The sequence below is a fragment of the Protopterus annectens genome, chromosome 13.part0 (assembly GCF_019279795.1).
Source record: "Protopterus annectens isolate FY-2018-M chromosome 13.part0, PAN1.0, whole genome shotgun sequence".
Taxonomy (NCBI): Eukaryota; Metazoa; Chordata; order Ceratodontiformes; family Protopteridae; genus Protopterus; species Protopterus annectens.
Window position 1 is genome coordinate 252,324,468 of NC_056747.1, and position 21,882 is coordinate 252,346,349.

At 41.3% G+C, this 21,882-nt stretch overlaps 1 protein-coding gene across 1 annotated transcript in view; it reads right to left on the reverse strand.

Moving 5' to 3' along the window:
• STK11 (serine/threonine kinase 11) overlaps window positions 1–21,882 on the reverse strand; it is a 1,536,697-nt gene that overhangs the window by 764,361 nt on the left and 750,454 nt on the right. The window contains exon 6 of the mRNA XM_044054803.1: window positions 620–677. Coding sequence (XP_043910738.1) covers window positions 620–677 — 58 coding nt within the window. The remainder of the gene's footprint in view (window positions 1–619; window positions 678–21,882) is intronic.

Sequence of the window (21,882 nt, forward strand, 5' to 3'; positions counted from 1 at the left end):
CGTATGAGGCGGGTTACAAATTTATAACCAAGTATACTCATATATACTTACGTATACTACATACACAGAGACATACACCAGATTTGTATTGTGAGGCTAGTCTCCCCTAAATCAGAATCTAGTTTAGCAGAACTAACCTGGCTTGCAAACACATTCTTTTAAAGAGTCCACACTTTCAAACTCTGTATTTAAGTACAATACTCAAAAGTTTGGCAAGCAATATACCAGATATAAGACTTCATGTGGAAAGCAAAAGTGTATTACATAACAGCATCCATGGTTACACCACAATTGCAATTACATGTACATATTCTTAACTGTGAAAGTCACCATATATATCCTTCCCAACCATTAAATGTGAATAAGTGCGTTAATTCAAGATCTGCTAAATCAATATCCCTTTCAACAAAACTTGAAAATAAAAACTGATAAATCTAAAGACTTGAGTGCTGTGGGGGAATCACCCCTCCACATCCTCAACCTTAACACAACCTACAACCAAGGTTACACAACTCTGAGGTAGGTTTTCAAGTTTTGCTGAAACAGGGTCTTGATCCAACAGGTCTTCTTAACTCAGTTACCTTAAATAATCACTTCATAAACAGAAGCAGCCACTTACCTGTGCTGTCGTATCTGCTGTATCGAGAACCTCTTAGATGCATCATATTCTAGCATTCCTACAAAAAAAAAAAAAAAATTAAAAAGTGCCAAAAAAAAAATCATTGCAAAATCAAACCATAAATTTACATAGGTATATAGAAATAATTTATCTAAAGATTTTGCCGGTATGACATGTATACAGGTTCACCCACACACTTACGGGTTCACTACTAAAGACATATGCAAATATCAACTGCAAGACAACAACAAACAGCAGCAGCATTCTGCAATTGCTCCTTTGTGTGCTTACTCATCAATTTACTCAATCAGCAAGGGTCACAAGACGAGACAAAAATGCCTGCTCTAAAGGCATCACTGGAAACCAAACAGATTGTTTTCACCACTCAAGAGTCAGCAAGCTGAGAAGGCAAGATTAATACAGAATTCATCATTTCATACACACTTTATTTTGTTAACCATGTAGGTGACCTGGCCCTTAAACCCTTTCCTTTTCATGCATGAGCTGGACGAGATGGTTAAAACAGCATTCAACTTTTCAAGTAACATTTTTTTTTTTTTACAATCAACAGTTTATGCAACTGTTCTTACAAACTGCACAGGTCAATGGTGATGCAAGCTCTTCAACATAACTTTTGGGTTGCTAGCCTTTTCATACAATATTTTGGTCACGCTGTCTCAGACAACCAAGTGAAAACACACAGAAACCGAAGGGTTTTTACTTCGCACTGTTACAACAATCGAAGACAAACTGAAGATGTCTTGCAACTCTTGCAAGAAGAATAAACAACTCCCAGTCTGAAGTGGCACTAAGTTTTAGCCAGTAGCTGCAATTCAACTTTGAACACTGTCTCACTGTTTAACAAGCTTGAAGTATTTGTGACACAGCAGAAAACAAAATTCAGTCTTATAATTTATGAGAGTACGTGTTAAGATTTTGAGGTAAAATAATTACTGGATTTTTCACTACCTACTTTTTCTAAACTGCACTCCCAACCCCTAACCAATAATGGCAGACACTTATCATTTCAAATGTAAGAATCAATTTGAAAAACTTTCACAGCTCTGCTGAACTGTAGCCCTGCATGAAGCTCATTCCCCAATTCACAGGGCTGATAAAGCTAAAATATAATTTACTTACAAAAGTAATGAAAACTTACACCAGATAAGGCAAAAACCTACAATGCAGACTGGAACCAAATTCACAAATCTTTAAGCACACAACAGGCAGACAGAAAATAAGCAAGCCAAAAGCCTCAAACAAAGGCTAGAAATAAATCAGTGACTTTATCTAAAATATTCAGTCTCTAAACTAGAAGTATAAAATTAGATATCTAAACCACCTTTGCATAAAAAGTTTGAGGGCATCTAAATGCTGACAAAAGTATACTTGGAATACACAAGAACAGAGTGTATTAAAGAACCCTATGTTAAAAAAACAGTAACATGAACAGTTTACAAAATATTTCTAGTGTTATCTATTGTACTCACCTGACCCTACCATTCCCAATGTGGTGTTTCATCTCTGTTGCTTGGGCAAAGATGCGTACTTTCGAGGACATGCCTGCCCTGGGCTTTACTGCTATGACGACATCCTGGTTATTCCACCCCTCCCACCCCTGTAATCTTAGATTCATAGATTAGTACTAGACTAACTGCCCTTGTGGGCCATTTTAAGCGTAGCCAATTACCTCATGTGAGAATCAAACCCTGTACCTTGTGTCTGTAAACAGCTAAACCATTACACCATCTTCCCTCCTTAATTCTAGGTTAAAGGACCTTGTGGGATATTTTAAACCTGATCGATTAACCCATTTGAAAATCAACCCCTGCACCTTGTGTTCATATAAGTTAAACACCTTAACCATTATACCATTTCCCAGAGTCTGGGTCTCTACCAGGGCTTCGACACGTAATCTGCTATGTCACCACTCTTCCTCCCCTCTCAGGATACACAATGAAGTGTCCAAGCTGCTAATCAAAACTGGGTCACCTGGGCTGCAATCAGGGCTTTAGCTCTCTACACCAGGGATATAGGTTTTGTAGATGTACAGTCAGTATGGTCTTCCTTGGGAACAATGGGATTACCTCCCTTCCCCTAACCTAGCTGCTCGCCTCTGCTACCTCTCCAAACAGCTCTTTTTTCAAAAGCCTTCCTCTATTTAAACTAGTTGGCCATGGGTTGTTTTCTGTAAAACAGCCACTTGCTAGTGACATACATCTTGATATATGAAGGTATAGGACAGTGAAAAGTTGCTGAACAGACATTGTCTTCTTTCTTCTAGTTTTAACATTTTCTGGGAAAGGGGCCTAGACAACAGATTTTATCCAATCAGTGGGGCATTCAACAGCTGCCCCATGATGTCTGGAAATGGCTGAATCTTCAGTCCATCAAGCACAAGCAGTACATATAAGACAGCAGCATTTCTCCTGCATGCACCTCCAGCCTCAGTCACACAGAGGATCATGCTTCCTCATTATGAGGACCATTTTGTGTCAGTGCGGAAACTCTCTCTCAGAGTTTCATTAGGTTTATTTTCTTCCATTTCCTCCATCTGTTAAAAGACATCTTGATGTTTTATCATGTGGGTCTGATAATCCATATCTTTTAGCATTATAGTAGAAGCAGTGTAAAACTACTGGCTACAGTGGTCCAACACTCTGCTTTCTTTAATAGTTAGCAGGATGTCTACACCAGCCAGAAGTTTTGGCCTCCTAGCTGCAGCTAAGGAAACCACTGCTTGGTCAGGTATAGGATTCATGCATAGCTACTTACAGGTGTCTAGTACTCCATACAACCTAACAGGTTTCTTGGGTGATGGCAACTGCAAGTTGAGTACCAGGAATGTTGTTGCCAGCCGATCCTCAAAGGCCTGTTCTTGGTGGTTTAGGTATCCACTGTGTGATTCAGACACCTGCTTAATCATTGCCATTCACTTAAAAGGTTCACTCATAAGACTGGGCACCTCTCCAAAATAGCTGTCCTCTTCTGGGTGGGGTCCAAAGACATAGTAGCCTCAGCATCAATGTCACAATCCAAAATGAAAGGATAACTGTGCTGAGCAAGCTAAATCTTCCATGTGAAATCTTGAACTGCAAATGTCACACTGAGTGGCCCTCCTCTGCATTTTTACTGGATGAGCAACTTCAGAGGTATAGAGTGGACTGACCTGGGGATCGATTCAGTCCAATGAAACCACAAGTTATTCCAAAAACATTCTATAACCAAACTTAGCACAGACAGAGGGTGGGTTCCTTGCCCTAGAGTACCGGCCTCTGTTCCTGAACAGTAACAGGACTTTCAGTTAATTCCTAAAAATAAAAATGGCAGAAAATCTGTACTAAAGACACAGTCTTATGAAGTACCAACCAAAAACAGTCAAACGGTGCATGTCTGTCACAGGGACCAGTGTTTGGCCAAGAGATCTTGCTTCATTCACCATAGGCCTGGCTAGCAGCAAGTAACTGGATCCAAGTGTCTGTTCTAAAAAGGCTAAGGCACGAAAGCATATGCCTGCAGAAGACTGTGGGATTGGAAGCCAACAAGGTACCCCAAAGGGCCCAACATCTTCAAGCTAGACTCGCAGGATCCTTAAAGACTCATTCACTTTTCCTGTACCTCTTAAGGTTCAGTTGTTTTAGCTTTTCCATTTTCCTTGATCCTCACACTCATTTTAAGTAAAACAATCTATTTCTCTGTTAATGGGCACTTCATAAAAGGAAAAGATACCAACTGTAGCAGCACCACAAGCTTTTTTGCTCCAACAGAGCACTGAAGTTTCAGGTTATGCATAGTAAAGATTTTTTGTTAAAAGTACTGCAGCATTCAGAAAGTGACACTGAGTCATGCGCAAGTAAAATAAACACTGCAACTGGTAAATACTTCTGCTGAATTTGACTTCTGCAGCTACCACTATTTGTAGACTATTACCAGAGATGTCACTAGTAGAACTGCCAACTAGCCAAAATATTAAACTCCAAATCACTAAATCAAATTTCCAAGAGCAATAACACCACTTCAGCAAGAAAAAGCTTACCATACCGGATACTTATTTTTCTGTGGAATTCCCCTAGAAGGGACCAGTGGAGAGAGAAACTTTTAAATGATCACTTCTTGTGACAAAACAGAAGAAGAAATGGTATGGGCTACTCAACCTTTTAGTTAGGCACTGTACCAATGTAGTCAGAAAAGGAAAATGTTCAGTCACACTAGGAAGGAATTCAAAAAGTTACAGATGTCAGACTGAAAGTGTGGCTTGTCTACTCATGGTTACTTCTTATAAGGATTCTACTGCAGTAGCAAATATCCCTGCAATATACACATTTTCTTGACATTTTTATCATCTCATCCCTACCACTGCAAGACCCTGCTCAACAGCTCCACTGCATGTATCCAGCAAGTCCATCAGTTTTACAGGGTAAGAACTAAGCATCCCGGGGTGAGATAAGAGCTCTACAGCCCATTTGGATTATGCCTTCCCCAGAGCCAAGAGACGGGTAGTAGGGAATGGACTAGCTTGAGGGTCATGCAGAGTCTTACCCCTGGATTTTCATCTCAGCAGCTCCTTTGAACTCCACAATTCTGTCTATCTTAGGAGACTGCATGTGCCTCCACATATACACCGTTCCCAGAGTTGCTCTATGCTCCATGGGTGAAACATCTAGTGCTTCTGCTGGGCAGCACCAAAGTGAGGATGGATGAACCAGCAGTAGCTACCCTCTCCCATTGCTTCTGCCCCATAACCTCTAGCACCCACACTGTTAATCAAACACCTGTCATCTTAATTACAGTCAGGCTTCATCCCTCTGTGACAAAGAGGAGTGTGTCACCTTATTGCTGCCCTTAAGGGAAGCCTCTTTTTAAGAAATGCCCTTATTTATGGCTATTTTGCGATCTGTGCAAAAGTTGGAAGATGATCAGAAATGGTGACACAAGAACTTTGATGGGTGAAGTCAAGGCAGAATAAAATAATTTTTTTTAAATAGTCTAATAACATTTGGACAGAACAATCCAAAGCACCTAAGCTCTTGTGAAATAATTCAAGAAACATGGCTTCTACTTCTGAATTTTAATTTTTTTTTTGTTTAGGTCTTGACTACTTTTAAAAATTTTAAAACATCATTGAAAAGTAGCTGCAAACAGGAATCAAAGTTCTATCCTTCAGTCTGATGGATTCAAAGTTATGAGTTTTGTATATATTAACTTGCCCTGTTCTTGTGCTAGCAAAGACTTCTGTAGAGGTAATGGCCATAATGGAGAAGTGATCAGGCTCAGAGTGTGGATACTATGGCTATCCTAGACAAGTCAGAGTTTCCAGTTTTACCAAGCTTTGCACTGTTTTGTTTCGACTTGTATCCCTCACTCAGGGGGAAAAGGAAGTAAGGCAATACGTTAAGATTATATATCTTGAGAAAGTATACAAATCTATACTGTTATGAGAAATGAAACAGAAAACACCTTTAATCCAACTGCTGTGATATATATATATATATATATATATATACACATATATATATATATATATATATATATATATAGCAAACATGTTTCTCTTTTGGAAGACCCCACGTGTATACAAAGATCCTGAAATGTGTGCATCCAGTTTGCATATCAATACTATTTTCTGGCTTAGGGTTTCTGCTAAGTGATTCTAAAAACACCCCATCCCAACTCTGAACTTTCTCTAGAAAGCTGGAAAGATCTTGTTCTAACATGCTTGTTTATTCCCACATTACTTCAGTACTCTTATCTGCCTTGAGGAATCTGGATTGAAAACTGTCCTGAAAGCCTGTTACTTGCCATTCAAACCATTTTCATCAAGTTCAGACTGACATAAGGTGTCTTTCTTGTTGAGACTGGTCACCCGTACTAACAGGTTGTTCAAGAGGCTGTTCAAGCATAATCCATACAGTCCGTTAGACAGTGGAATCTGAATGGAAAAATAATCATTCCAATTGATATGCTTGCTACATCAACCAACTAGAATAATTCACTCTGGGTTGAGAACAGCAATTAAGTCCAATTAAGTTAATTTCTGAACTAATGGTACAGATTTAAGAGATGCCACTGGATCTTCCTCATATTAAATCTTGCATAACAGACTAAGAGAAAGAAATTGTTTAATTAAGATTTGTTAACAAGGGAAGAGGACCTACTTCAGGCTCAGTCCAGGTGTAAAAAAAAGGAGTACAATGGCAGAAGCTACATTTACAATGCATTCTGCAACATACATAGAGCACAGCAGAGGATTACAAGCACAATACAGCTGCAACAGTGACATTTACAGTAAAAAGGTCCAAAAAAATTACAATAAGCACACATGCAGAAAAAGCAAGACAACATACACACAAACAATACACTGTTGTAAGCGGGTTACATGGAGAAAGAGAGTGCTATAACTAGGATAAGTTAAAGAAACAGTTCATCTGTTTGCCAAGGACAGATATAAGTTGAGAGTGCAACTGAATACTAATGATTATTAATCAATAATCAACTCATCCTTAATCCAAAGAAAACTAAGCTTCTTCTGTTTCTTCCAAATCTATGTCCAGCCTTAAAACCTCCTTCTGTCTCTCTTCCACCATTATTCATGTAGACTTCCATATTAAGCTTCTAGGGATCACAATCGACTACCAACTTAAATTTGACCACCATATCCAACAATCAAAAAGAACAATCAAAACTTGGCTTACTGTATATAAATAAAACATTGTTATCCACAACTGCAAGAACTTCACTAGCTCAAGCCTACCTACTCCCCTGCCTACTCTATCCCTCCCCCATATTTAACCACCTCCAAGCAAATTTTCTAACCAAACTTGAGCAATCCTACAACCAGATAGCCAGATTTGCCTGTAATTTTCCTTACAAATCCCACCATTGCCTTGCACTTAACCAATTGCAATGGCCAGAATTCCCTCAACTACTCCAACTCTCTCAGCTACTGATGACACATTCTCTACTGCTCAAACAAGCCAACTGTCCCTCCCTGACCTCCGTCCTATCCCTATACAACAAACCACGACCCCTCCGTAGTGCTGACCAACTCCTACTTCACAACTACAGACCTAACAAAACGAAAGGCACACTACTTTATAAATGCTCAGTATCTCAAACCTGGAACAAACTTCCAACCAACATACGTTTTATTCAGTCCTCATTTCTTTTTAAGAGAGAACTTAAGAACTACCTTGCTAACTCTCCCTCCTGCACCTGTCATCTCCCAATCTAACACATACCTATTGCAACCATTTTTTTTCAACTATAACTTTTAATATAACTTACTTTAATACTACTTACATACATATCAGTACCTTAGTCCCTCCGCTTTTGCCACTGGGTAAAACTATACTCAAATCTCTTCCTTCTCCTCCTGATCTACCTTTTCATCCCCCTGTCTCTCCTCTCCTACCCTCCTTTCTTTCACTCACTTAACTCTCCTTAACCTTTCCTTTTTCCTCCATCCCTCTTTTTAAACCTTTCAATTTATTTTCGTCTTTTTCTTCCTCTCTACTATTTTAGCTCTAGTCATTAATTGTCGAGTCCAGTGCTTCATTTCCACCACAGGACTCATCCTCTTCGACTTTTTTGAATTTTATGAGTTATTTAATTTTTTTTTTCTTTTACCACATGCATATACGTTTGCTATGTACTTATATTTTCCTTTCTGTAGCATATAATGCCCGTTATGAACAGAAATGCACATTCTTGCAATGTAACTTATTATTGTCACGGTCATTATTCATTGTATTTTTAGTTTCATTGCTGGAGCTTTTCTCCTTGGGTATCCACTGAAAATGGGCCACCTGCTCAGTGGATTAACCCAGTTAACAGAAAGCAAATAAACAAACGCACAAAAATAAATAGTAGTACGAAAGGAGAGATACAGCAAGGCATTAGCTTAGTTACAAACCAAGTTCTATACTGCTGAAACTTGTCTTAAAGGGTGGAAAGAAGGGGATGACAAGAGTGAGAAAGAGGTAGGATAAAGAGTGAAAATACGTGACAGTGGGTGAGAAGTATCATCATTATAGTGAAGCACAAGCAGTCTAACAGAGGTTGGTTGGTGTTAAAGGAACTTGTATTATTCTTGGAAAAGCAGTGTAATTTTGCATCTTCTGCAATTTGGTGCTTAAAGTTTTTTTTCCCTAAACTGGGAAAAAGGAGTTAAACCTCTTATGGTTGATGGAATGATGTTATAACAGTCTGGGGCCTAGAATAGAGAAACTACAGTTGTTGCATTTCTTAGCGAATAAAGCAGTGCGAAAGAAGAAAATAAAATAGAGATGTTAGCTGCAATACCTGGTAAAACAGAAGCAATCAGAAACTGCTTTGTGGTGATGGCTTGCTGCTGACAGAATTTTGTCAGGATGGCCTGAAGTTCTCCTTACTTACACTGAGTAAGGAAAAACTTTCATCAGCACTGAGTTTACAACAATACCTATAAAAAAAGCAGTGGATGTCAAAGAAGCCAGAGAAGGCAACAGAGTTATCTTGTTTTTGTCTCACACAAAAAATTGCATATGGGGTAAGACGGCTGCATTTTATCTTTCTGAAGTGTGTACACAAGGAAACTAAATATCTGGCTAGTACTCTGGAGGTCTGTGGATACTCCAAATGAAAAGTCTCTGAAAACTGAAGAATTATTTACTATCTGCAATACGAGGTAGGGGGTCGCAGTAGAATGTGAAGGTGCATCATCCACATCCAAGAATGAGATTCAGCAGTTCTGTTCTATTAAAACAAGTACATTTTTCATTGTCTCTATACTGAAATATATTTATGAACCTTTCAGAGAGGATTAAGTTCAGAACTAGCCATGGGAGTCTCACATTCACATTAGAAATGGTATGGTGTAAAAACACTAATCTCTGAAATGAAGGTACCTTTATATTGACTTCTTTATTAGCAACAGCTCCACCAGCAGCTGTGCTTGATGTAACATGTCAGCAGTGTTTGTGGAACTAGCTGCACTAGCTGCACTCAAGAATTCTGAAGACATTCTGCTGCATGACCACACTAGTGCATTTCTAAACCTATTTGTAATAATGCCAAACAGAAGGGTATCTCAAACTTGCCTCCTACGGATACTCAAAAGGTGAAAAAGGGAAGACATTCTCAAGTCTTTTTTGAGCTTGAGATATAAACACCTTACCCTCCTTTACATTGCTTTGGCAGAGGAAACTGTGTAGTTTCTCCTTATGACAGGGGCTCTTAACTGCAGTGCAACTTTTCTGATATTGAGGAACAGGCACTACATACATGCCCTTAAATTAAGATTTTTGTCTTAACATCTGATGGTTGAAAAAACAAATAATTTTGTGTCACTGAAGAACCAAGCACCAAGTATATCTGCCTCTGACAGTGTCACTGTAAGACATTGTTCCGACTCACCTAAGTACTGTCAATACTACCTATTACCACAGAAGCTCCTGATGAACTAACTATATCACCATATGCACATCTTGTGTGTGAGACTCAATTTTATTCACATCAACTAATTTTTCCATTCATTTGGTAACATTACAATGACCGGTACTATGCATGCTCTAGTAGGTGTCAATGGGGGTGGCTGTGGTGATGCAGCAGGTAGCGTTGCCGCCTCACAGCAAGAGGTTCTCCGGTTCGATCCTTGGCTGGGGTGCCTACTGTGCAGAGTATGCATGTCCTCCCTGTCGTCGCGTGGGTTTCCTCCGGGTGCCCCGGTTTCCTCCCACATCCCAAAGATATGCTGTAGGTGGACTGGATACACTAAATTGACCCTAGGCGTGAGTGCGTGCGTATGTGGTGCCTTCTATGGAAGGCTGGGCTAGCAACTAGACACCTTAAAAACTGCACTGCCAATCAAAAGCAGACAGGTGATTCGCTGTGTCGACCCCTAACCAGGAAAAAGCCGAAAGAAGAAGATCTAGTAGGTGTCAATACTTAACATTAAAGATGCAGAAGCCTCAGCTTTTCCATTCTGATGCGGACTGGTAAAAGAAACAGCAGATATCTTATGCAAGTTATATCAATCCTACCAATACAGCTGCAATTTAATCATCTTGGCCGCTTTTTCAGGTGCATTATCAAGACACGTTTGTGTGCGTCTCTGTGCATGTATTACGAAGAATATTGAAATAAACATAATAATGTTACTTCAAACAAAACATCTACACAAAACCCAATAGCAGACCTATCAGAACTAAGTAAGGTAAAATTAAGTAACTGCAGTAATTTAATCTGCTTCATCCTGAACAAATGCTTTATGCTTTCTCTAAAATATACATAAGGTTAGCAATTCACTGATTGAGGATGGAGATGGATTCAGAATTTTATGGCCAACACTAAAGAATGCTTTGAAGGTACAACCTAAATAGTGATCAGGATTGACCACTAAAGAAAATGAAGTTGATACTACATTCCACTGCTCCAGTTACCTGTTGCATTATGACTGTCAGAGGTAAGGGTCCACAGGTGTCTATACTAAATAGTTTCTAAGGATACTAATTAACAACCAGGCCCAAATTCTACTTATCAACAGATCCTTGCATCTAATTTATAAATTAAACAAATACATATTACTTAACAGTCCAGGGTTAACACCACTTTCCTAATATAGGATCCTATAAAGACTCAACCACAGAGGAAATTTGTAAACTGACAAAAAAATGTTCTACCTATTAAACGGTCATGAAAAAATATGCAATTACCTTAAGTAGTACCAAACTATATTTACAGTTGAAAGTACAGTTGTGTAAGATATTACCATAATAGTAGATGTCCTATTTCTCACTGCTACAATATTATTTACTCTTGGGATAGCCTGCTGAGGACAGTTAAAGGTCTGCTCAGCATACTAAGGCCTTCCAGGCACCTTACTTCAAAAGCAAGTCCTATGTGCAAGGCATAAGGTACATTTGATGCATGAATACCTAATCCTCAAAAGTGAGGCACTCCATAAGAACCAGAGCAACCCCTAAAGGAAACCAATAACATGTACATGCAGGAAGGGAAGGAGGAGGAGAAAGATACAAGAAAGACTGCTCGGCCAGAAGAAAGGTAACAAAGTAAAAAGGGGCAGGAGGGAGGGACAGAATCCTGCAAAAATAATAAATAGGACAGCTACTGTTACGATAAGATACCACACACAACTGTACTATGTCTTTCCTTATCACTGCTGCAGTACTCTTTACTCTTGGGAGAGTATAAAAGTTAATGGAAAGTATGGAAGGAGAAAGCCACAGAAGAGCCCACCACAAACCTTTGAAGTATAGCCCTGGCAAAACATGCCCTGACCCTAGAAATGACATCCAATGAGTAATGCCTGGTAAACGTGTGAACAGAACACAAAGTAGCTGCTTCCAATCTGGATCTAGCATCCAGATCCTTGCCAAAATCACTAAGAGAGGCCACTACCCTATTAGAATGAGTATGATCTGAAGAAGAAGGCTGCTTGCAATGAAACGAACAGCAAAAAGAAATGGTCCTCGAAATTCAGGAGGAGATAGTTTACTGAGATACCACCAAACCCAATTTCCTGACATGAAAGGAAACAAAAAGCAGTTCATATATGTTTTGCCTAGGTAATGTCTATGTAAATCCAATGTGTGATGAACCCTCTCAATAGGATTATGGGGAGAATGGAGATGAATAGACTGATTCAAGGACAAATCATTAACTTTTTTTTAAACGACAAACATCATTATTAAATTTTTGCTTATAACATAGGCAATCATACATTTATATAAATGAAAACAAACTATATTGATATTTTAGTTGCAACATTATAAACTGCTTATTATCTATCCACTCACTGTCTGTCTATTATATGGCTCATTCAAATCCTTCCTTCTTTGAAAACTCATTCCTACTCCAAAACATTAATCTGCATATACTGTTCCCACAATTCCCATTTTTCTAAGTAATTTGCTCCTACCCTTTTCTAAAGGTCCCATTACCAGTTGTTTTAATTCTGTCACTATTTTCACTACTTTTAGTATAGTTAGTTTTTTGATTTCCATTTTCTAGTAATTGTTATTTTGGCAGCCAACATAATTAGACTCAGCAAATCATTAGCCACCTTGTGCATAAAAGAAGGCTTGGTATAAAGAGATGCTCTTTCCTGGTTGAAAAAAAAGTGGAACTTCCACAAGTGCTTGAAGTTCAGAGATCCGCTTGAAAATGTAAGCGCCACCAATAATAGTCTTCTAATTACAACGCAGGCTCAAAATGGGACACAGTCAATTTCTCCAGCACAAAATTAAGGTCACAAGGAGAAGGAATGGGCCTTCTTGGAGGCTGAATATCAAGAACACCTTTCAGAAATTGTTTCAGTTCATAATTAGAAGCCAGAGGAGGACTTAGAGGCAGACAAATGGAAATGGCTGACAAATGAACTTCAACAGTAGAGTATGCCAAGCCAGAAATGAGCATCTCACACAGATAAGAAAAGACTGTAGGAACAGCCACAGAAGAAGGGTCTCTTAGGATTTTCTGGCAGTGTTTTTTTTTTTTTTTTTGGATTCCTGCAAAACCCCGAAGCACCACCTCAGAAAAATGATGCTGAAAAGATTCAAAACCCTATCAAATGAAAGGTCAAGTGAAGGGTGGGCGAGTGAGGGTGAATGAGAGGCCTCTTGTCCTGTGTGAGAAGACTGACCCTGGACATATGAAACAGAAGGGGGGAACTGGTACTGTCTGGGTCAAAAGGGAGTCAAAAGCAAGATTTTGGGCATGTCCCACATGTTCTTCTGCAGGACCTTTGGTAGAAAAAGAGAGCGATAGGAATATAGAAACATCCCCTTCTGAGGAAAAAGACATGGCATTCATTTTCCAAGCCAGAGGACAATGCACTCTTGAACAGAACCTCGTGAAGTTGTCTGTTCAGAGAAGAGGCAAAAAGATCTACTTGAAAAGTGCCCCATCGATGTACAATACCCAGAAACACCTCCCTGTGAAGCATCCATTCATGAGGATTTGTCCTGGATCTGCTCAACCATTCCTGCCACAAGATTTTGTTCTGAAGGAATGTAACCAGCCTGAAAGTACAGTTTTGTACCGACCATAAATGTAGATGTTCGAATGCTAATACAGCTGCAGTCATAACAGATGGGGTTATCCTGCCGTCAGGCGGGTCCTCGGTCGGCCGAATTCCAAAGTCTAGGTCCGGCGTCGGTTGTCGTCGCTTCCTCCCTGACGTCAGTGCGGCAGGGGTATAAAAGAACCAGCCGATGCCATCTTCTTCAGTTTTTCTTGCCCCAGATGTCAGGTGCCCCCAGAAGGAAGGCAAAACATAAACTTATGCAATAATGCAATGTGAAATAATCAAAAAACAGTAGTTTGTTAGCAAATACACCATAAAAGAATACCCCAATCAGGTTGTATGAGGAGGTGTTTGTCATAAGGCCTGTCCCAAGAGGGGATGGAGGGAGGGAAACCTGGACTGCAGCTATATTAGCACTCGAACATCTACATTTATGGTAGGTACAAAACTGTACTATGTTTATCGTGCATACAGCTGCAGTCATAACAGATGGGTAGAATCCCAAAGCTAAAAAGGGGTGGCAGGCACTAAGTGGAACTAGGAGGAGCAAGGATGCCCTGCAAGACTGCTGTGGCAAAGCCCACTTTAGATTTAGAGTAAAGTGGAAGGGGATAATGCTTGGAGAAAGTGTGTACAGAACTCCAAGTGGCTGCTTCCAAAATGTCCTTGGTAGGAACCCCCCTGAGGAAAGCTGCAGAGGTAGCTGTGGCCCTTGTGGAGTGAGATCTGATGCTTGTAGGCACAGTTTTTCCATGAAATGAGTAACAAAAGTGTATGCAGTGGGCTATCCATTTTGAGATTGTCTGTTTGGAGATAGCCTTTCCTTGAGCACCTGTAGCATAGGACACAAAGAGTTGCTCTGATTTTCTGAATGGCTTTGTCCTGTCCAAATAATAACGAAGTTGTCTGTGAATGTCCAAGTAATGTAGTAGTCTTTCCACTTTGTTTTGTGGGTTAGGATAAAAGGTAGGTAAGTGGATAGTCTGATTCAAAGCTACACTGGATACTACCTTTGGCATAAAGGAAGGGTTGGTTCGTAAGGAAACTCTGTCCTGATGGAAAATGATGAAAGGTTGTACAGCCATGAGGCCCTGTAGTTCCGAAACCCTGCATGCTGAGGTGATAGCCAGAAGGAAGGCTGTTTTCCATGACAAATATTGCAGTTCTGTTGAAGCAGCTGGCTCAAATGGAGGCAGGGTCAGTTTTTCCAACATGAAGTTGAGGTCCCAAGCAGGTACTGGTGGTTTCCTTGGGGGTTTTATATTCTTAGCCCCTCGGAGGAACTGTCTTAAGAGAGGATGAGAGAATAAAGGAGGATCTGTGTTGTAGTGTGCAGAAATGGCTGCAGCATGGATCTTGATGGAGGAGAAGGAAAGTCCACTGTTTAACATCTCAGCTAGGTACTGTAATATTTGAGGTAAATTTAGTACCCAAGGATTCTGGCCCTTTTTCTGATTCCAGGCACAAAACCGTTTCCATTTGGCGGAGTAGGCTTTTCTAGTAGAAGGTCTTCTGGCCTCCAAGATGACATCCTGCACCTCCTTGGAGAGGAAGGTCTGTTGGGAAATCAAGGAATCCTCCATGCGGCTAGATTGAGGGTTTTCAGCTGACTGAAGAGTTTTGAAGTTGTGCTGGGACAACAGAAGGGGCACTAGAGGCAAGATCCATGGTGGGGAATGCGTCAGGCTCCTCAGGAGTGGATACCAGTATTGTCTTGGCCAGTCTGGAGCAATGAGAATCATGTTTGGCCTCTCTGCTCTGGCTTTTAATAGAACTTTGGGCAGCAGAGGAAGAGATGGAAAGGCATAGACTGTCAATGCTGTCCAATTGAAAGAAAGTGCGTCCACTTTCCAGGCCTGTGGATGATAGGTCCTTGAGCAAAATGTTTTCAGTTGGTAATTTCTGTGGGTAGCAAAGAGATCTATGTCTGGCTGTCCCCATGCCTGAATTATCTTTGCAAAAACTTGAGGATGCAACTTCCATTTGTGTGGATCTGTCATATTTCTGCTTAGGTTGTCTGCCAGTGTGTTTTCCTTCCCTGGCAGGAATTGTGCTTGAAGTTGGATTTGCAATTCCAGAGCCGTGTTCCAAAGGGACATGGCTAGTCTGCACAGGGGATATGAATGAGTTCCTCCCCGTTTGTTTATGTACCACATCACTGTGTTGTTGTCTGTCCTTATCAATAGCTGGCCTGGATGCAGTAGGTCTTGGAAGGCCATAACAGCATTTTGTACTGCTAGCATTTCCTTTTGATTGATGTGTAGGTGCTTCTCTTTTAGGGACCATTTGCCCTGAATGCACTGATCTGTCATGTGCGCCCCCCAGGCGTAGTCTGAGGCGTCTGTTGTGATGATTTGATTTGCTTGAGGCATGCAGAAAGGGAGACCTATTTTTTTTGGCATGCTTGAGCCCACCACAGAAATTCATTTTGAAGACATGGAATGAGTGGTATAATTGTTTCCAAACTGTGGCTGTGTTGAGACCATAAGTTTTTTAAGTACCATTGAAGTTTCCTCATGTGCAGCTTTGCACATGGGATCAGCAGGATGCAAGATGCCATGAATCCCAGAGCCTGCAGGACTTTCCTTGCAGTCAGCCTGGTGAAGGTTGCCATTTTGCTGAAGTATTGAGATAGTTGCTCTTGCTTCTCTGGCGTGAGGTAGGCCATCTGGGTGTTTGTATTCAAGCTGGCACCCAGGAAAATTATTGTCTGAGAGGGTATCAGTTTTGATTTCTTTTTGTTAAGTGTATATCCCAGAAAGTTCAACAATTTTATTACAAACGCCAGGTGTTTCAGAAGTATGTGCTTGCTGTCCGCTTGGATCAGGCAGTCGTCCAGATATGGGTATATTTGTATCCTTTGAAGTCTGCAGAAGGCAATTACTGATGCCAGGCATTTCGTAAACACTCTGGGCGCAGTAGATAAGCCAAAGGGCAATGCAGAGAATTGATAATGGGTTGAACCTGCAAGAAATCTGAGGTATCTTATGCAATCTTGTCTGATTGGGACATGCAGGTATGCCTCCTTGAGGTCCAATGTTACCAGCCAAGACTCCTTGCCCAGCATGGGAAGAAGCTGCTGTAATGTGAGCATCTTGAATTTTGGTACGAGTAAATATGTGTTTAGGATGGATAGGTCCAAAATAGGTCTCCAATCTTTGTCCTTTCTTGGTACCAGGAATAGTCTGGAATAAAAACCTTGACCCTGTTCTTTTGCAGGTACCTCTTGAATAGCTTTCATGTCCATGAGAGCTGAAATTTGTTTTTGTGCCTCTGCCCTTTGATTTTGTGGCAGGTTTGGCATGCCTCTCATTTTTGGAAGGGTGTGAAAGTGGAATCTGTAGCCTCTGTCTATAATGTCCAGGATCCATTTGTCTTTTGTGACAATATGCCAATTTTTTGAAAATAATGCCAGTTTTCCACCTAAAGGTGCTGCCATTAAAGCTTTGCTTGGCATGCAAAGGGGAAAGTCATTGTGTCTGCTTTCTGAATGACTGTGATCTATCTTCTCCACCTCTTGGTGTAGGTGCTTGCCATTGTCTGGCTCTGAATGATCCTTGAGATTGCCCTCTACCCCTTGGACGCCTGTATCTGCCTCTTAGAGGTCTGTCTGTGGCTGGAAAGGACCAATTTTTTGAAGGCCAGTTTCTGCTGAAACGTGGAGGTTGTACCTGTAGGAAATCTTTCACTGTCTGCATTGATCTTGCCTTTTCCTCCATTTTCTTTAGTACCTCCTCAGCTTTAACACCAAACAATACATCTTTTTGACGGGGTGCATCTAGTAATTTAGCTTTGACATGATCTGGTAAGGTTTGCTCTTTGAGCCAAGCATGTCTACGTATGACAGACCCTGTAACAGCAGCTCTACAAGAGGTCTCTAAAGCATCAAAACCACATTGTAAGGTATGTTTACCCACTTGCTCTGCACTATGCAACAAATCTTGCAACTCCTTTAAATCTGGTTGCTCAGGTTGTGTCATTTTGCTTTTCAACTGAGATAACAAAAACTGTTGATACTTTAACATATGGAACTGACAGTTTAATGCCCTCATGGTTAAAGTGGCCGAGGTGTACACCTTTTTCCCCCACCTTTCTAAAGCTCTGGAATCTCTCTCTGAAGGTAATGGGTTTTTGGCAGTAGAGGCCTTAATTCACTTGGGACCCTGTGAAATAGTTTCTGGGTCAGCAGCATGGCTTTGTATAGGAATTGGTGTGAATCAGGAACCCGGTAATACCTGTCAGGTTTAACAGGAGCTGGAGGTAAAGAATCTGGGTTGAGGCTGGCTTCTGTGTACACATCATCTAATATATCTAAGACAAGAGGGATAGCCAGAGGCCTGTGCTGAGGTAGCAAGAGAAAATCCCTGAGCCTTTTCTTGGAATCTGAGTAATCTTGGCCTTCCCAGTGAAAGTGTTCCCTTAAGGTATGTAGGGTTTCCCCAAAAGAATAGTCTTCAGGGGGGGAGACCGAGGGAATGGACTCCTCAGCATCAGAGTCTTCAAAAGGGGAATATGAATATTCCTGGTCCTCAGAATGTTCTGAGGTAATAGAGGCTTGATCTGAGGAAGGGTAGTCTTCCTCCAATCTGGGCCTTTTGTCCGAGGGGGGTTGAGAAGCCCTGATAAGAGTAATCAAATCCTCAGCCATTTTGAGCATCTGCTTTTTAGGCATGGGGCCTTGAGAGGGGCTCTGTGGACCTTGTCTTTTAATTTTCATGGCTGCTTCAGATTTTGTGAAAGCCTTAATGGAAAAGGAGGAAGGCCTGAAGACACCTTGAGAAGTGGCAGGCCTGTCTGAACTCTGAGTTTCCCCGCCAAGAGTGTCGTCGGTATCTGTAGTCGGAATGGGGGCAGAGGAGCCTGCGACCTCGGGCACAGAAGACACCGCTAAAGAAGCGTCATCGGTACTCAGGGGCTGCGTAGGCGCCTCACTGAGAACCGGAGCACCGGTAGTCGGCTTTAGCGTGGTGTCGGTAGAAGTCGCGGACCTTGTATGTCAGTCCTTATCTTTGCGTCTTTTACTCAAAACTGGAGTCGGAGTATCCGACAACATAATGTAATTAAATTTTTTACCAAAATAGTGTTGGGCAAACTCCGCCCGATGCTTAATAGTGCGTTTTTTTAATCTAGCACAAAAACGGCAGGCCGAGACGTCGTGGTCTGGGCCTAAGCAAGGAATACAGAATGAATGGAAATCCTTATGCGGTATTTGCTTCCCACATGAAATGCAATTATTAACTTTGTCTGACATCGGTCTGAGGCAAGAAAAGTTTCCCCAATGGGGTACTTAGCTTTCAAGAAGACTTCGGCTGAAATATTTTCGTAAATCTCAGGAGCTGGCCGACCGGCACTTGCGAACTGCTTCTGCTTCGGGCACCGCGCAGCAAGAAAGACTGAAGAAGATGGCGTCGGCTGGTTCTTTTATACCCCTGCCGCACTGACGTCAGGGAGGAAGCGATGACAACCGATGCCGGACCTAGACTTTGGAATTCGGCCGACCGAGGACCCGCCTGACAGCAGGATAACCCCATCTGTTATGACTGCAGCTGTATGCACGATGAACATCAGCCAAGTGATGGCGAAGTGCAAAATCCCAAACCTGAAGAGCCAGCTTATAAAGAGCGGTACTGTTTTGGACCCCTTTGTTTGTTGATACACCATATGACTGTGGCATTGCCTGTAAAAACACTTCGCGGACCCAAAATGCAAAGGAACTGAAAGGCCTGGATAGCTATCATTAGAGCCCTCATCTCCTTGAGGTTGACATGGTCCGCCCGTTGATGACAGCAAAGACCCTGGACTTTGATGTTGTTGGAGGAAGCCCCCCAAACTTGAGCAGAATACAGCTACTGAGAAGGGAGAGGAACCTGTAAAGGCAGACCTGGATTCAGACAAATGTGGTGAATCCAACAGTGGAGTTCAAGCTTGAGACAAGGCCAACAGAGGAACCATACATTTGCTACTAATATTATAAACAAAAAACTATCTTAACTTGCAACATTTACTGTATATACTGTTGATAATCAATAACTTGTCTTTGTATTAAAGCCAGCAACCTGTAATGTTGTTTACTATTGCTGCAACTTTGCATCTCTATTTATCATGTACATGATGTGGAGCTTTTCTCCCCGGGCATCCACTGAAAAAGGACCTGCGTCCAGTCGGAATTTCCCGGTAAACAAATGTAAATAAATAAATAAATGATAAATATATTCCAGAGAGGATGTCAGTGCTGAAGCCAAACAGTCTTGAGATACCAGTGAAATTTCTCATGTGAAGTTTGGCAAACAGAACCTTGGGAATGGTGGATGGCATGTAACCCACAGCTCAGAGAAATTCCCTTGTAGGAAGGACTGGAGGTAGAAGCAACTGGAAAATAAGGAGTCTAAGAGACCATCATTTGAGGCAGGAGGCAAGCAGCCAAGCCATCACTGGAATGGTGTTTAAATCTTGCAACCCAGGAACATTTGGTCCATTCAGCATAGACTTTTTTAAACTGAGGGTGAACTCCACATTGGATAGAAGCAGCATAGTAAAGATCCTGAAGCATAAGCTGCTGACATGGTTCTTGAATCAAAAGGTCATCAAAGAAGGGGAAGACTTGAATTCCCTGATGTCTGCAAAAGGCTACCACAGGAGTCAGACACTTGGTAAAGACTGAGTTGTAGAAAGACCAAAAGTCAAAGCAGAGAACTAATGAGAGGAAGAAAAAGAAAAACATAAAAACATCCTGAAGACAGGGTGAATAGGAATGATGAGGTAAGCTTCCTTTAAATACAGAGATACTAGAAAAGCCTGAAGAAGCAACAGAAGAAAAAGTATCTGAAGAGAGAATATCCTGAAAGAGGAAATCTTGAGAAAGGTGTTGGAAAAAGGACAGGTTCATTGGTATGCAAGAGGCCAATGACCACAATAGCCTTTTTAAGCCTAGCCATGCATCCTAAATCTCTGACAAGTTCTGGTTCCCTTGATAAGTATAAGCAAGGGTTTAGGAGATGAAATGTTTACAGGCTGCTTGTGTACATTAGAGACAAAGGTGCCAACCAGGGATTAATTTCCTGCTCCCCATCCAGCTGTCCAAGTTGCACTTGAATTGGGTTAGGGAACTCTGCTTCAAGTAGGAGGAGAACCTGTCTCACAGAAGGGGTAGTCTTTGTAATACATATCTCTCCTTCCAGCAGGTCCTATTTATATCACAGGCAAGGTTTAAGTCTTCAGAATGGGCAATCCTGGTGCAGTTTGTTTTGCAGATACACAGGAGGTCCATCACAGTGGGGTCTGACAATGCCTTGTATGCCAGGCATAGATCTCCCCTCAACAGCCTGTAGGAGAAAGAATACAGGCATAAGACCTTGAGGGGGGTCTGCATAGGACATGTTACTTACTCCCTGTATTATTTTAGTGAGAAACCCCTGTGGATGTGCCTGGTTAGGTACATACTAAAGGGGGCAGTGTACTCAATAACCGGTCTGATTAATGCCGAATAGAGTGGAACAGACATCATTGGACCTACATGCCATATCTTTGTTTAAAAGTTGCACTACACAGAATGATTTCCTTACTACTGTAGTTATGTGATGGTCAAAGGCTGTGTGTGTGTCTGTCTGTGTGTGTCTGTTCAACTCCCTGACTACTAAATCAACTCTTATGGGTGTGTTCTCAATATGATATTACCAGGGGTGAATAACTTCCCAAAGGATACTACTATGCATTTCTTGGCATTTAGTTTTAGTTCATGCCTCTGACTTCAATTATGTCTGTGTCAGACCTTCCTGGAGAACAAATGTGTTAGTGGGGAAATTGTATGACTGCTCTTAATTTCCAATCTGCAAATTTAGTCAGACAGAGGCTACTGACATTGGCCTTGACTTCAGAGAAATAAATGCCAAAAAGGAGCACAGAGGGCCTTTGGCTAACGAAGTTCGTAGATGACCGCAAACTAGGAGCCATAGTCGCGTCCCCAAATGATGTGGAAATCCTACAGAAGGGCCTCGCAGACACTGGACCCAACCATTTCCTGAGGAACACTTCTTGTGACATCTTTGGGGAGGTGGACTCCCCAATTACAACTTCCTAGGTCCTAACTGCAAGCCAGCTGGCTATCCATTGGTTGACATAAGGGTTAAAACCTACCCTCTTGAGTGAGGTATCATTTCAAATGTCTTGCCCAGGTAAAGGTAGGCAGTGTGAACAATTTTGCCCTCATCCATTGCTCTGGTGAAGTTTTCAAATAAGTCCA